A 15,268-nucleotide genomic window follows, 5' to 3' on the forward strand; every position below is an offset into this window, starting at 1 on the left:
GCAGTTCTCCCACAGTGACATCCCATAATGGCACTAACACCAGAGTGGTGGGCACCCAGTTACGACTCCCAGGCTCCATTCGGTGCACGTTCCCAATCCCCCAACCTGTCTGTATGCAAACAGAGCCCCCTCAGAGGAGAACACTGATCTGGCAGCCTTTTACTGAGCCCTGTGTAGACATATTTAATGCCTCAATAACCACTGCTTAAGACAGAGTGATGAACGCTCGAGGCTTTCATTACCACAAGAAGTTTATCCGTGTGTGTGTGTGTGTGTGTGAGAGAGAGAGAGAGAGAGAAAGAGAGAGAGAGAGAGAGACTACAGTATGTACCTAAATAAGCGTTCCACTGTCATTTACCATCGAGAATGTCAAGCTGCTGTTGTTTATATGGCACCGCCTCTGTTGCACTAGGAGTTTGGTGATTTTCTCTCATGAATTAACAGAAATTAGATGGCACTAATCTGTCTTTCAGCTCGATAAATGTATTTTGTGCTTAACATTTTTAAGAGTTGTAGACAGTTCCAATGAAACTCAAGGTGATAAAAAAAAATAGAAGCAGCGACAATATTAAAGGAGAAAATACCATTGGATTTGGATAAAAGATATGGTATTACGTTGATAGGTCTTTATTTTTTTACCCTTGTTTCCATGTACCTATCAGTGTCTGGGGGGTGCAGAGGCAGCTGGAGAGCAGGGTAAATACAGTCAGAACTGTGTCACAGCATCAGCGCCACAGCTTATTGGTTCCTCACATGTGTACACACTCTGAGACGGAGCAGGAACACAGGTACAGTACATGCACACAAAACATATGGATTGATATGCATGAGTTCTGAAAAGCAAAATGTGAATCCATATTTCTTATCAGGAAAAATTTAATGTTGTGTTGTGTTGTGTGACTTATCTTATGGAGAAAACTGTTAGCATTTAGACACATCTTTCTCACTTGCAGCATTAGCTTCATTTATGGGCTGTTTCTGTTTTTCTTCCACTTTGGCAATGATGACAAGAACACCCAAGAGGAAAGTCTCTTTTCTCCCCAGACACTCATCACCCAGAGAGAGAGAGCGAGAGAGCGCTCATGGAAGGATCAATTTGTCTGCACAGGAAACTGTGTAATGTTAATCACAACTTTAATTTGGGCTGAATTAGCATTTTGATGAACTTGCGGGGCTGACTCGTGTACTCCAAGCACCTTCAATCGCAGCGCACAGAGGAAATGGCAGCGTGGTTAATTAACGCTCGCACACAACAGATGGGCTCAGTGAAGGGCCTGACAGAAAGAGACAGAGAGTGCGAGAATTGATGGGAAAGAGTCACTGTTAATGGGAGTAAAATAACACAATATAGAATTTCCAACCATCACTCTCCAAATAAAGTGGCTGGTTCAAAACCAACAGCTAAAGAAAGCGGGGAGTACTAAATAATATTTCAGTCTTTTAGAGGAGGCACAACACAAAGAATCAGTAATAGCTTACAGAAAACACAACTGGCAAATCTTGGTCAAACATGCAGCCTGTTTACATATGCCCAACCGTTTCAATCTCGGAGCACAGAGTGTAACCCAACATGGGGCCTCGGTCTCATTGCTTTTTCACTCCTTCTGTGTTTTTCATCTGTCTTTCCTCTTTTTAACATATTGTTGCCATTTCCATAATATCTCCTGAATTTCACTACAGTTGTATTTGTCTCTTCTCCTCCACATAGACACTATATCTTTCTCCTACTAATCGTATTCCTAGTGGATATGATCTAACATCTAATCAAGTTATTTGAATCTAAACTGGCAGTTTATTAGTCCATAGTATAAAGTAGAGTAGAGTGTATAAGAAAGGGAAATATGAGAGGAAGTGGAGAAGAGGTTATTAATACAGAGGAGGCTCTCCATGGCAGCGTGACCACCCCGACAAATTAATCTACTGTACATGGAAGAGGTTTGTCTGTCAGCAACAGGATTACAGAAAAACTACTAAGCATATAATAAATTATCAAATTCGCATTATTATTTTCACAATGTCCATGTTAACTTATTGTTTGTCTTCCAGATTTGATTTAGTTCAGAAATGCAATGCTCTTTGGTGACCCATATTCAAATGTAAGCTCTCAAGTAAATTCTCACAAAGCACTTCCGATGGAAATGTACCTAGCCAGGTCTTTGTAGGCTAGCATCCTGAGTGACTGGAAAACATTTTCTGGAAAGACATGTTGCTGTTTAGTTTTTGAAGGCTTAAAAATATAACTCCACCCATTTTAAACATTGCAGTATGCAGTATGTGTAACAAGTTGTACCAAGCCTTTTGTGGGAGTTGTCAAAATAATTGTTTCAAGTGATGTCATTCCGGCCAACAATCGCTGAAGACTATACGAGTTTGAAAATGAGAATAATTTGGGGGTGAATAGTTAGAAAGATGTGATCTTCCTAGACTTAAGCTCCTCATCTCTGCTTGAGGCTATAGGGACTTGAAGACAAATTAGCCACTACTAGCATTACACGTCAGAATTGAGTTGCATTGTGGGTAATGTAAGCGCCAGGTTTTGACGAGGAAGAAAAATGTGTGTAAGTAAAAATACAAATCTTTGGGACCGCTGCATCGGTATATCCTTTGATGATGATCCTTCCCGTATCTCAGAACCAGAGCAAACACGTCAGAAACAATCTATTCTTGACCTAGTGTCATGTCTCAGTGTTATGTGACGTCCTCTGGTTTCTGTTTTATTTTAGCTCTAAAGCAAATTCATTGCAAAAAAAATCTACATTGCAAAGGAATATATTGAAGGAAGAGAATCAATGACTGAATCTTATTAAATCTTCACCCTGAGCTTGATTGGAAGACACTATAGGTAATGGAGAAAATATGCTTTTTTTAAGCTTCTTAAGTGCCTTGCTCAAAGGCACAATCACTGGCTCACATCATGAAACAGAAACTCATCCAAATAGTTCATTCGAGGAAATAATGCACCATGTTCCTCAATTAGTACCGACCTTCATCCTCTCACCACCTTCCCACCTTTTCCTTAAATCCTTTCACTAAATAACCTTCACTAACCTACCCCCCCCCCCCCCCCCCCCCCCCCCCCCCACCCCCCACCCCCCCCCCCCCCCCCACCCTCCCCCATCACTTTCTTTTCATGCTGGGGAGAATTTCAGGCCCGGCTTTCCACTGAGAATATTTGTAAAAAACAATAAAAATGGTAAAACGGGTGAGACTCGTGGTGAGGGAGGGAGGGGTTGGAAGGACAGCAAAGCGAGCTCCCCTGCTGCGGCGGCCTGTGGTGGGGCATTAACAGGATGTCCGGGCAGGGTAAATCTTCTACCAGCCACTCAGAGCTCATGGCTCAGCTCAGAAAACGTCCATGACCGGCTGCCAGTCACTACAGAGGCACTGATGATAGTACGCCTGATCTGTAGATGCTGAATCTCCCTTAAAAATGAATCTTTTAATTGTAAGAATGTTTTGTTTGCATAACCATGAAAAAAAGAGCTTTGAAGCACCGACTGTGACAAGAGAGTTGATTGTTTCTGGAGGCGTATGGAATTCAAATCACTGGCTCGGAGAAGGATCTACGAAGTGAACAAACCGTGGTGGCCTCTGACCTGTGGGTGGCTCGGGTAAAACATAGGAAGGAAATGAGTTCCAGTGATGAGGGATTCGTCACACACACAGAGAGAGATAGAGAGAGAGAGAGAGAGAGAGAGAGAGAGAGAGAGAGAGAGAGATGTTGAGTAGATCGGAGCTTGTGATAACTTCAAAGACTTGGTAGGTATACCTCTTTAGAAACATCAGATGTGAAGGATGCAGGAACATTGGGTTTGCTTTAAAGGGAAAACCTGAGAACCAGTCAGCATCTGTCGTCCTCTAATTGTCAATTTGTTGTTATTACCTGTCAGAAATGAAAAAAGTAGGAAGGTATAGCCTAATAGAGCACACAGTATCTCTCTCTCTCTCTCTCTCTCTCTCTCTCTCTCTCTCTCTCACACACACACACACACACACACACACACACACACACACACACACAAAAGGAAGGAGACAGTAGTGGAGCATTAGAGTGTCTCCAATTATGACTGGCTGCGGCATCAATTTATGGGCTAATTATGTGCGTAATGAGCTCACTGCCGTGCGTCCGCGCCCCCGTCACCGCGCCCGCTGCTCTAACCCCTACCCCTCCCCCCTCCATATGAGCGCTCTGTACCTAATTAAAAAACTACATGCGCCGAGGCGCTCTCATCTGATTCCCACCATGGAAATTAATCCTCAGATAAACGTATTTGACGGACACCAAACTATTGCATGAGCCCTGAACGCGGCGCACTGCTCTCTCGGCCGCTGCAGGCCTAAACTGTTTTGCATTTGGCTGTTATAAAAGAAGAAAATCCCAGCTCCGATATATAGCCCAAGGGGTTGGGTTTGATGAAAGGGAAAATTAAAAAATGTCCATCATCAGGTCCAGTGGTCTCCATGCGCAAAATAATCATCCAAACTGAAGATTTAAATTTAAAAAGTAAAGTTTAAGAATAATTGTATGTAAAATAAACGTACTGAAGAGCCTGTAGATGCTCGTCCTGCTGTATTAGATTATTTGTGTTTGAGAATACCCAATAACAAACCCATAAAAGAAATTCTGATGCAAAAAGGGAGGAAATCCACCAAAAAGCAAGTCAAATATTTAGTATTGATGAGCATCGTGCTCATGTCGGTTGTGCACAGTTCTGTAAAATTAAAGAACCCTTGTATTAAATCAGAGGGCGGATTTAAGGCCTATTCGTTAGAGAACAGCATCAGCACTTCAACAGATTGTTTTTTTCCGTAGCAGGGAAATTCTTTCAATCATGTATTCCTCTGTTGGGTTTGTGTTTTTATTAAACTTCCCCCGCACCTGTTGAGGAAATGCAGTTTGCCCTTTCCTTTCCTGATTACAAATTATGACATGTGTTCACATTAAGATGTCATGTTAGATGATGTGAACAGAAAACTCGCTATGAAGTGTGAGGAAACTGATCGAAATTGTGTGATGGTTGCCTGATTTAATTGCGAAAATAAATTAATGTTTTCTTTTTCGCTCAAATAAAAAAACGATTGTTGTTCTATTCTTGATATTTCCCCTTAAGTGCATCTTATGCGGATGTGTCTATTTCTTTCAGCTTGATCCGTGATCTCCACGCTAATGACAAAACACAGCAAGATCACATCGAAGCTGACTTCGCGCGTACCGAGCCTCACCGAACGGACGCCCACGATAAGAGTCCAATCACGAAATTACTTTCAGCACTTCCATCCAATCAGAGCGAGGTGAGCGCCAGGTGGGCGGGTCCAGAGCGGCGCCGGAGAGGGACATTGAGATAGTAGAGGAGAGGAGGCTTGTTGGGCACGAATGCCACTCGTTGCGCGTCCTTATAATTTGGAGAGGTGTATGCAGCGCACGGCCCGTTCGCCTTTCCAGGTGGAAATCCAGGAGGAACTGAGACCGAACTTAACTGGGACGACTGGTGAACTCGGTTCAGGACAGGTGCAATTCCCAGCTGGCTGCCTGCAAGGCCACAGGATCGATTCACGCGTAGGAAAATACAGTGTGCGTCCGCGCGGGTAGGAATACTGCAAATATACCTGTCTCAACAAATCTGTCAGCTTTACTGGATGTTAAAACCTTTTATTGTATTTATTTTTTTAAAGGGGCCAAAACTGGGTAGCGCGGTGAGATTATGTCACAGGTGTTGTTTTTCTCACTACTGCAGTGATCAGCCACCTTGTGCCGTCATTCGGAAGCAACCGAAAATGCAGAATTATTTCACCTCATTGTGAGAAGTTGTATTGGTTTTAAAATAAATATGAAAGGCTTGGTGGCTAAAATGGCACGAGATGGTCATTTTTGCCGTGTGCCATCACCAACAGGGTGAGCTGGTTTTATAAAAGTCAAAACGTGTGTGTACATCTCTTCATAAAATTAAATTACGCTATTACGCAGGGGATTGTCGGGGTTGTCTCTCAATGTACAGTTTTTTTAAAATATATATGTCTATTATTGAATTGTTGTTTTTGAATATTACGGTTTTTGTAGTGATAATGGGGACGAAAAAAGCCGAGCATGTCCAGGTTATATCATCTTCAATAAATGTTACATTTGTTTCGATAGAAGATTGATGTGTAAATGCATCAATGGATCTTCCAGGATCAGCTCCATCTGATCTGCAGGCCTGCACCAGGTGTAATTCAAAATAACACAAGAGACAGTGACATACACGTGGTCCTTTGCAGATCAACGTGCAATAATAATGTGTTTCCTTCTGCTTTCTGTGTTTTGCAGGTCATGGATGCGATGCCGCAGTACCGTGGAGGTTTGACTACGACCAGTTGAAGTGTCACTGATCGCCATCAGGAGTATACCTAACGGGGATATTCTCACTTTTCTTTTGGGATTCGACTGTTGACATTAAAACTCCAGCTTTTTTCTTCTTCGTTTTTGATTTAAAAAAATATCTGCAATGAAAAGGAGTCAAAGCGGAGAGGAATCAGTGGAACTGCTGATTTGAATGACCATCGTCTCACACGAGGAAGGATACAGTAAAAAGGCGCCGAGATGAAGGAGAAATCCAAAACGGCCGCAAGGACTAGACGGGAAAAGGAGAACAGTGAATTTTACGAACTGGCCAAAATGTTGCCTTTACCGTCGGCCATCACCTCCCAGCTGGACAAAGCCTCCATCATAAGACTCACAACAAGTTACCTGAAGATGAGAATCGTTTTCCCTCAGGGTGAGCGGCACCACCGTTAACAAACTGAACATTACAACGGTCTCCGAGACATAAAACCACGTTATTATATATCACATCATTATATTTGTGTAATATAAAATACATATTCCAAGAATCAATAATATCCCGCTTTAATTTAGTAGTCGTACGACCGAAATGTGTTAAAGTCCGCAGATAAAATATTTTAATTATCAATAATATCAGAAATATCAACAGTACTATCGTGATGTTATGGGAGATTGCAACAATAAAATGAAATGAAATTGAAACGGACACTGTAAATACAGCCGCGCTCCATACCCACTTTAAGCCATAAAGAAATATTATAGGAAGATTACAGTCAGTTTTCACTGATCTGCAGGGAGTCTTTACAAATGGATCATGATGGAGTTTGTGTCTAAATGAGACAATATGCCACCATCTTTTATACAGGTCTCTGCAGGCTTCTTTGACTGCGTGACTGAGAACGAGACGTACCAATTATTTAAAAAAAAGTCCGGCACGGCTTCTAATCACCCAAAGCCATGCACGAAGATGGAGGCACAACCTTGCCTCTCCTGTATAAGAACACAATAATACTGATGATGAAATCTAGTCAGAAACCCAGTTTTGCTGACATTACATGTAACATAATATATATATATATATATTTTTAATATATATATATATATATATATATATATATATATATATATATATATATATATTAAGTATAGTATATGACATATGTTGTATTGTTTATATCACGTAACCATTTTACAAAAACACCTTTTTTTTGCTGAAGTTCCCTTTTCTACATCCTCTCATCTGGTGGGATTGATATTAAACTGCATGTCCGAAAGCGAACACATATTTTCATTTCCATTTACAGCAGAGTCTAATTTATTGATGATACCCGAGCTCACGAAATATCTCGTGAAACAGAATGAATTTCAATGAGCAACACATATTTGCTTTGTTCGACTTACACTGAAAGTAGAGGTATCTACACTGAGGGATCTATTGGACCAAAAATCTGGGGTTTATAGGGAGGCATTATTTATTTGCATATTATGCTTATTTATAATGATAATAATGATACAATAATATGTCATGGAACATCAGGATTAATTACAATATAATCCAAGTATTTAATGTATGTCATCCCTCCAGCTTGAAGGTCTAAATTGTAGTTGTTTTAAGAGACACATCACCTTTGCGCATTGTAAACAGCAACAGATTAAAGCTTCATGTCTGCAGCCATGAAGCGACATGTAAACGCCTTAACACTAAACAGGCCCTTTTAACAGGCATACCTCTGGCTTGAGGGTGTGTGTGTGGGGGTGTGTGTGTCGGGCCTTCTTTTTTAAAGCATAACTATAACTATAATAATAACAATAGTAGAGAAATATGGTCATGATTTTTTTCGTTATCGATACAACACATGTCATCTTCTCCATTTAATTATAAAGCCACAAAGCAACCAAACAGCAATACTTATTTCACCTTCTACAGGTTTGGGAGAAGCTTGGGGTCAAGCAAGAAGATCTTTGGACAATATTGGACGAGAACTGGGAGCTCATTTACTGCAGGTAAATTATATTGTATTATTTATTGTGTAATGTCACGTATTGTTATTTACAATTTACAATGAATTTGTAATTATATTTGTATGATTGCCACGGTAAAACCTATTATTTATCTGCAAGACAGGAATATGGTCGTGTGAAATAATGTTGAGAGATAACTGTCGTTTATTTGCAGACGTTGGACGGATTCATCTTCGTTGTGGCTCCAGATGGGAAAATAATGTACATTTCAGAAACAGCGTCGGTCCATTTAGGACTGTCTCAGGTCCGTTTGTACGATCAGATTCAATTAGTTTCTGCGTTTCTTATCATACACATTAAAAGCTAATATAATACATCACACGTCGTGTTGGAAGTGTGTTTGGGAAATAGTCTCTACCTGTTAATTACATGAGTTATTCTCAACAGGTAGAGTTGACTGGGAACAGTATTTATGAATATGTCCATCCTGCCGACCACGACGAGATGACAGCGGTGCTGACGCCACATCAACCATACCACTCACATTTCGTTCAAGGTAAAAATGCATTTCCTCCCAACAGCTTCCCACAAATACGTCGTCTGTTGGCAAGTAAATTACATATTCGAGCATGACGCTTATAAATGCAACGAATAACATATGCAAATGAGCTTGGAAATACACTTTGGTATTCTTATTATTTATTCATCTTTGATACAGTAAAAACTTTATGTTATTAATTTTGTACGTAACATAAATATCGCCGTTGCATATTGTTATTAAAATGCACTCGTGGACTTGGAGTTAGTGTTTTTAAACAGTCTATAGTAATTTTTTATTTTTATTTAATAGCTCCATATATATGAGTTTTTGATATGACTTGTATTTTGTAATGACTTTTCAGAATATGAAGCGGAGCGCTCTTTCTTTTTGCGGATGAAATGTGTGCTGGCAAAAAGAAACGCAGGCCTCACCAGTGGTGGATACAAGGTATAGTGAAAATTAAGCTTTGTCCCTGGCCTGTGGTATTTACTTGACTATTTATAAATTAACAATATTCTTAATTTCGGTAGTATAATTGATGTATAATTTAAAAAAAGGAGACCAATATTCATATTAATTAATTTTCTTTTCATAGACTGTTTTCTACTTTTCCCACAAAAATTATAATATCTTTTTGCATTTCCATAATATTGTATTTCAGTAATAATTATATAACGCTGGTCAGCATATACATTATGCTTGTATTAATCATGCTATCCCAGACTTCTTTATAAAGGCACATTTCAGGGTCTCCTTATGTACATCTGTAATCTGAGCTTCTCTCGCTTCCTATACCTGTTCCACCAGGTGATCCACTGCAGTGGCTACTTGAAGATCCGTCAGTACAGTTTGGACATGTCTCCTTTCGAGGGCTGCTACCAGAACGTGGGTTTGGTGGCTGTGGGTCACTCCTTACCGCCCAGCGCCGTGACCGAGATCAAGCTGCACAGCAACATGTTTATGTTCAGGGCCAGTTTGGACATGAAGCTCATCTTCCTGGACTCCAGGTGTGCAACCAGTTTATATGACAACAATTGTTTCTCGTGAGGTGGTGTCTTTCTAACCCAAAGTTATTTATTGAGTGTGTGTGTTTACTGTTAAGAATATATTTTCATTAGGAAGGATTAAATTAGTTCTCCAAAAAATTACTAAAAATGTTACCTGTTAAACATAAACAAAACTGAGAAAATGAGGGATCCCATGCATGGTTTTAAAAACAACTGATTAATTCCTTTCCAGGGTGGCAGAGCTGACAGGCTATGAGCCCCAGGACCTGATAGAGAAAACCCTGTACCACCATGTCCACAGCTGTGACATCTTCCACCTCCGCTGTGCACACCACCTATGTGAGTTTCAAACCTGCATCGTTCTTTTACAACAGGCCGGCCGACCTTCTTTTAGGCAATCTCCTGCAGCTGCCGAATGCAGGCATTCACACACACACACACACACACACACACACACACACACACACACACACACACACACACACACACACACACACACACACACACACACACACACACGCTAATCATATTTTCTGTCTGATTCTTTCATCTCCTTCAGTGCTGGTAAAAGGACAAGTCACTACTAAGTATTATCGTTTCCTGGCCAAGCACGGTGGCTGGGTTTGGGTCCAGAGTTATGCCACAATCGTCCACAACAGCCGGTCCTCAAGACCTCACTGCATAGTCAGCGTCAACTATGTACTCACGTAAGTCTCACTTGATATTCACATCTAAAAATCCTGAAACCTAAGAAGTTGAAAACTTGATTTAAGAATATATTCATAATACTTTCTTGATGCGTTTGTTCGTGGAAAGGGTACCATTCATGCATATTAATTGGTTGGAATCTTTCATTTGTGAGTATGAATAAAGCATTTCAGATATTAGGGTTTTGCATTTATGGCATTTTGGACTGAAATCTCCTAAATCCCAGCTATGTTAACATAACACAAGGTATAACGTATTATGCTGGGCTAAAAGCAGCTGCATTTTTAACGGTGTTTGCAGAGGGAGAAGCATTGCTTATTGAACTGGATTAAGTAAAATCATATCATACACTCTTATGATCCATGCTTGTCGCTCACTCTGTGATACGATGGCTCTTTGTCTCTTTGAGAAATCCTTCTCTTTATCCCCTGTAGCCTCTCTGTACAAATCCACCAAACACTGTGGCTGCAGGGTTTAGCAGTTGTGTGTTATGAGAGCACAAAGCACACTAGGGCCCTTTGAGACAGCAAGACAAACATCAGGGTTCAACCCCATCAAAAAAGCTCTACTGTCACCATCGATCTGCAGTCAAAGGAAAGCAAAATCGATCAAACGGTGAACTAGGAATCAATAGCTATCTCATAGCTGTAGCCCATGTTTTTCTCGTTAAGTTTGGTTGATCCACATGTGCTTTGCTAAGTGTGTGTGTGTGTGTCCTACTGTGTGTATAACAGGGTGTGTGTGTGTCTCTCTGTACGTGTGTGAATGCATATAGCTGCAGTCAACCCATTGATTTCTTTCCAATGCAGCAAGAAGAAAACAAAGTAACATTAAAATGGCAGTGAATTTCCAATTGCATAATTACCTTTAACACAGAAGTATCCAAAAGCTCACGTGCAGCAGGAGCCCAAAAAAACACCTACATTTAAAAACAAACAGCAATTCAATCACCTTGCCCTGGCAGCATTTTACCCCAACAAGAATCCATTAATAAATCATGTTTGGAGGTTGGCTGGTGGCGTATCTCAGACATGAGGTGCTCTGACATTGACCCTGAGGTGGAATTCGGCTAACACAGCTGAGTTTGCACAAAGGCCCAACATTATTGGCTCAGACATAAGTCATCCAGGGCACAGATAGGATGCAGAACCAGCCGCCTGCAACTATACCTGCAAGAGCAAATAACACTCACACTGTGTACTGGCTATCCAAACACAGCCTTTCCCCTTAGGTGCTGTACATAAAGAATGGGTCATATTTAGAGTCATATTAAAGAGGCTGGCTGTGCAGGGTCAGGGATGGGCCACAGGGTTTAAAATGCCAGGCAGCTGCTATTACATACTGTTGATGTGATAAGTTAAGAATAGGCTCATGTTTGCTGAACACTTGACACAGGAGCCTTTTCACTCCCTCGACAGCGACACTTGAGTTCAGCCACAGGACAGTGGGTTAAAATGTCAAAGATGGTGCACAAGCTGCACCAGTAAGAAAGCCACCTGTATTACACAAATGTTTTTTTTATTTATAAGACGCTTGCAAAGGAGGTCGAGTGCAGAGATACTGTACGTCCACATGCTTGTGTCTGTGTATGCTTACACACTCCCATTGTTTTCTAGCTGGGTTCTGGCAATGGTTGCACAGCAGAAAAGAATGATTAACTTTCTTCATGGTGTCTGTTATTTATCTCAGAAGTGGGAGGACTTTCTCTTGAATTTATCTTAAATGTTTTCACTTCTCATAGTCGTCACATCACTCATGGTATAAAAAGTGTGTTTGTAAAATAAGCCTGTACAGTGAAGTTATCTATGTTCAATATTGACAATTATGTCTGCTGCAGACTGATTACTGATTATGTCACAAGACTGTATTAGGAAGAAAGAAGGTGCAGACTTTTGAGAAGCTTAGGAAAACCTTGAGGGAAAGGTGAACAAGTAACACTATGCCCTCCTTCAGCAGCATTAAAAGTGTCCCTGAGCAAGGCACTTCACCAACAACACTAAGATGAACCATAAACAGTGGATGCATTAGCAGCTAGGTGGGGTTCCACTTAGTGCTGACAATGCTAACATACTGATGGTATCATTTTTAGCAGTGCCACAATCTTAGTTTAGCGAATTAGCATGCAAACCATTGCCCAACAGCACTAAAAATAAAACATAAATTAAAATGTTGAGCTGCTAGAGGCACTAAATGAAAAGTCAGGCTATCATCAAAGTTAATCATATGTATACTGAGTAGGTCATGAATTAGTTTGTACCAAATTGCATGGCAACCCATCCAATAGTCGTTGGGATATTCCAGTCCTTACCAAGGTGGTAGAATGGCCACCATTGCCATTCCTAGTGCTAGCATGGCTAAAAAAGTCACAACCTGGATAAATATGGGTTCAAAGTTGTATTTTGATCCCGAACATATATTTTGTCTGTGTCAAAAGGGATACTGAGTACAAGGGAATGCAGCTGTCTTTGGACCAAATGAGCCCCACCAAGCCAGCCTTCCCCTACGCCGACAGTCACGGTGAAGACAGGAAGAGCACCAAGTCACGTCCGACCCAGGCGAAGGCCAAAGCCAGAGTGTCACCCTACCCGCAGGTAAAACAACAGAATGTTTCATGCGGCTAAATTCAGAGAGGAGACTCGGTGCAGGCGGAATTGATAGAAAGAGGTTAAAAAACAGGATTTTCTTGTTTCTGTCAGCAGTTTTCAGCTTTCAATCCAGAGCGGTCAGAGTCCGACCAAGACAGCCAGTGGGGAGGGAGCCCACTGACAGATTCTGCATCTCCTCAGCTGCTGGATCCCGTTGAGGCTGCGGAGGCCTCCTGTGCCTACAGACTGTATCCAGACTCAGGCTCCCTGTGTTACAGCCTGGGTCTATCAGAAGATGATCTCGCCCATGCCCAAACGCATCCTCACACCAGCACCTGTGACCGCGTGCGATGCCAGAGCGGTCGCTACTTCCTTGGAACCCCCCAGTCGGGAAGAGAGGTCTGGTGGGACGCCACGCGCTCCGTGCTCTCGCTGCCAAAATCGTCCGTGGAGAACAGCGAGGGCTACGAAATCACATCCTACCATGGAGCCATTCACGGTGAGATGTTAGGGTCGAGACCAGGACCATCTGTCTCTGGAAATAGCACTGGCCTAACTTCTTGTGGTAGCTGTTTTCCAAATGTTATTATGGGACATGCTAAGTTGTTTACCCCGTCTCTTGCCAGTGTGCCGATTGCTACCATCTGTTCAAAAATTGCCTGCAATTGAAAGCCAAGTTGTTTCACATTTCACATCCTCAAACAGGGAAACAACCCCCAACTGTGCGTCTGCCAAGACATTCAGTCTAACCATGCTTCTTAACCGATTTAAAGCAAAACGTACACATCACAAAGGCAACTTATGGTTTTAACAACCGGCACTAGTCGTCACACATTTTGTAAATTCAGAATCAAATGATTTATTACACAATGTAATTCAAGGATTGCACTGTTCTAAAATGTGGCTATTAAACTCTCCTTATAGGACGGGGCAACTGGGATGAAGACAGTGTGGTGAGTTCACCTGATGGAGGCGGGTCCACCAGCGATTCGGGTGAGCGTTACCATGGTGACCACTTCCGGGCGACCCCTCGAGAGCCCAGCAAGATGGAGACGCTGATCCGAGCCACACAGCAGATGATCAAAGAGGAAGAGAGTCGTCTGCAGCAACACAAGTCGCCGCTGGACGTCTCGGGCCTCGCCAAAGCTCACAGCCCGTGCTTCAACTCCTCCCTACCGCACCACTCCCATCTCAACATGCCCAGCGTGGTGTGTCGCGGCCCGGGAGCTCCCAGCATGGACCTCGGCTCCGAGCGCCTTCATCACCAGGACAGTGTCAAATTGCTCGGCCCACACGACAACGATGAAAACACGACCAGTCCGGTGTCTCTGTCTCGCCTCAGCAGCCCCAGCTCTGATGGGATCCCTAGGGCGGCGCTCTCCCTCACCAAAGACTACATGCAGACGGATCTGTCCCCCCATCCTCAACAGCCGCAGGGGAGCCCGCTGCTCTATCCGGCCCAGGACAGGCAGCCACTGGACAGACAAGCTGCCTATTCTTTGACCGGATACTCCCTGGAGCACCTGTATGACTCAGAGAACCTGCGGAGTTACTCTGGCCTGGCCTGTGGAGGAGTCCAGTATGACGTGGCGTCCCATGTGAGGATGCAGGCTGAGCAGATGCAGGGACACAAGGCCACCTCAGTCATCATCACCAACGGGAGCTGACGACATATGGTCTAGATAGGACCTGTTCTCTAGATGAGGATATCGCAGTGGTCGTGCTTTAGGCACATGCAAACACTGATCAGGCGCTTGATACAAATGGCTGGACAATAAAATAAAATAAAAGAATAAAAGGTATACGGCACTGGGTTGATATTTCCTTGGTGGCCGATTCAGCACAATTTGTGTTTGTCTACCTTTGTATCATATCATTCTCTTTTCTTTATCATCGGAGGATGATATGAACGAGTGTTCAAGGACAGATGTTTGGTATGACACTTCAAATGATGAAGGTTTTCTCCATTACATAGAAATATAGTGTTATTTTAATGGTCAACTGAGTTCCCATCCCTCCAAAGGCGACCTAAGTTTGGAGTCTGGTTAAACATCAAGCCAGTCGTTCAGTCCCAACCGCCTCATGCACCATTGGTCATGCAAGTTAATCTGTCTTGGACATTATTTCCAAAGGCAGTCAGAAAATG

At 42.3% G+C, this 15,268-nt stretch overlaps 1 protein-coding gene across 1 annotated transcript; it reads left to right on the plus strand.

Moving 5' to 3' along the window:
* Window positions 1-6,577: 6,577 nt before the first annotated feature.
* Window positions 6,578-14,789, plus strand: LOC306733772 (single-minded homolog 1-like; the record flags this gene model as incomplete). The annotated part of the gene is made up of 11 exons (XM_079215072.1): window positions 6,578-6,752; window positions 8,247-8,323; window positions 8,496-8,585; window positions 8,729-8,837; window positions 9,184-9,269; window positions 9,630-9,829; window positions 10,062-10,168; window positions 10,389-10,536; window positions 12,972-13,128; window positions 13,234-13,621; window positions 14,047-14,789. The coding sequence occupies 11 exons, from the start codon at window positions 6,578-6,580 to the stop codon at window positions 14,787-14,789; spliced, it is 2,280 nt and encodes a 759-aa protein (XP_079071198.1).
* Between the last annotated feature and the right edge of the window lie 479 nt (window positions 14,790-15,268).

This window comes from Taurulus bubalis (genome assembly GCF_910589615.1).
Source record: "Taurulus bubalis genome assembly, chromosome: 3".
Lineage (NCBI taxonomy): Eukaryota > Metazoa > Chordata > Actinopteri > Perciformes > Cottidae > Taurulus > Taurulus bubalis.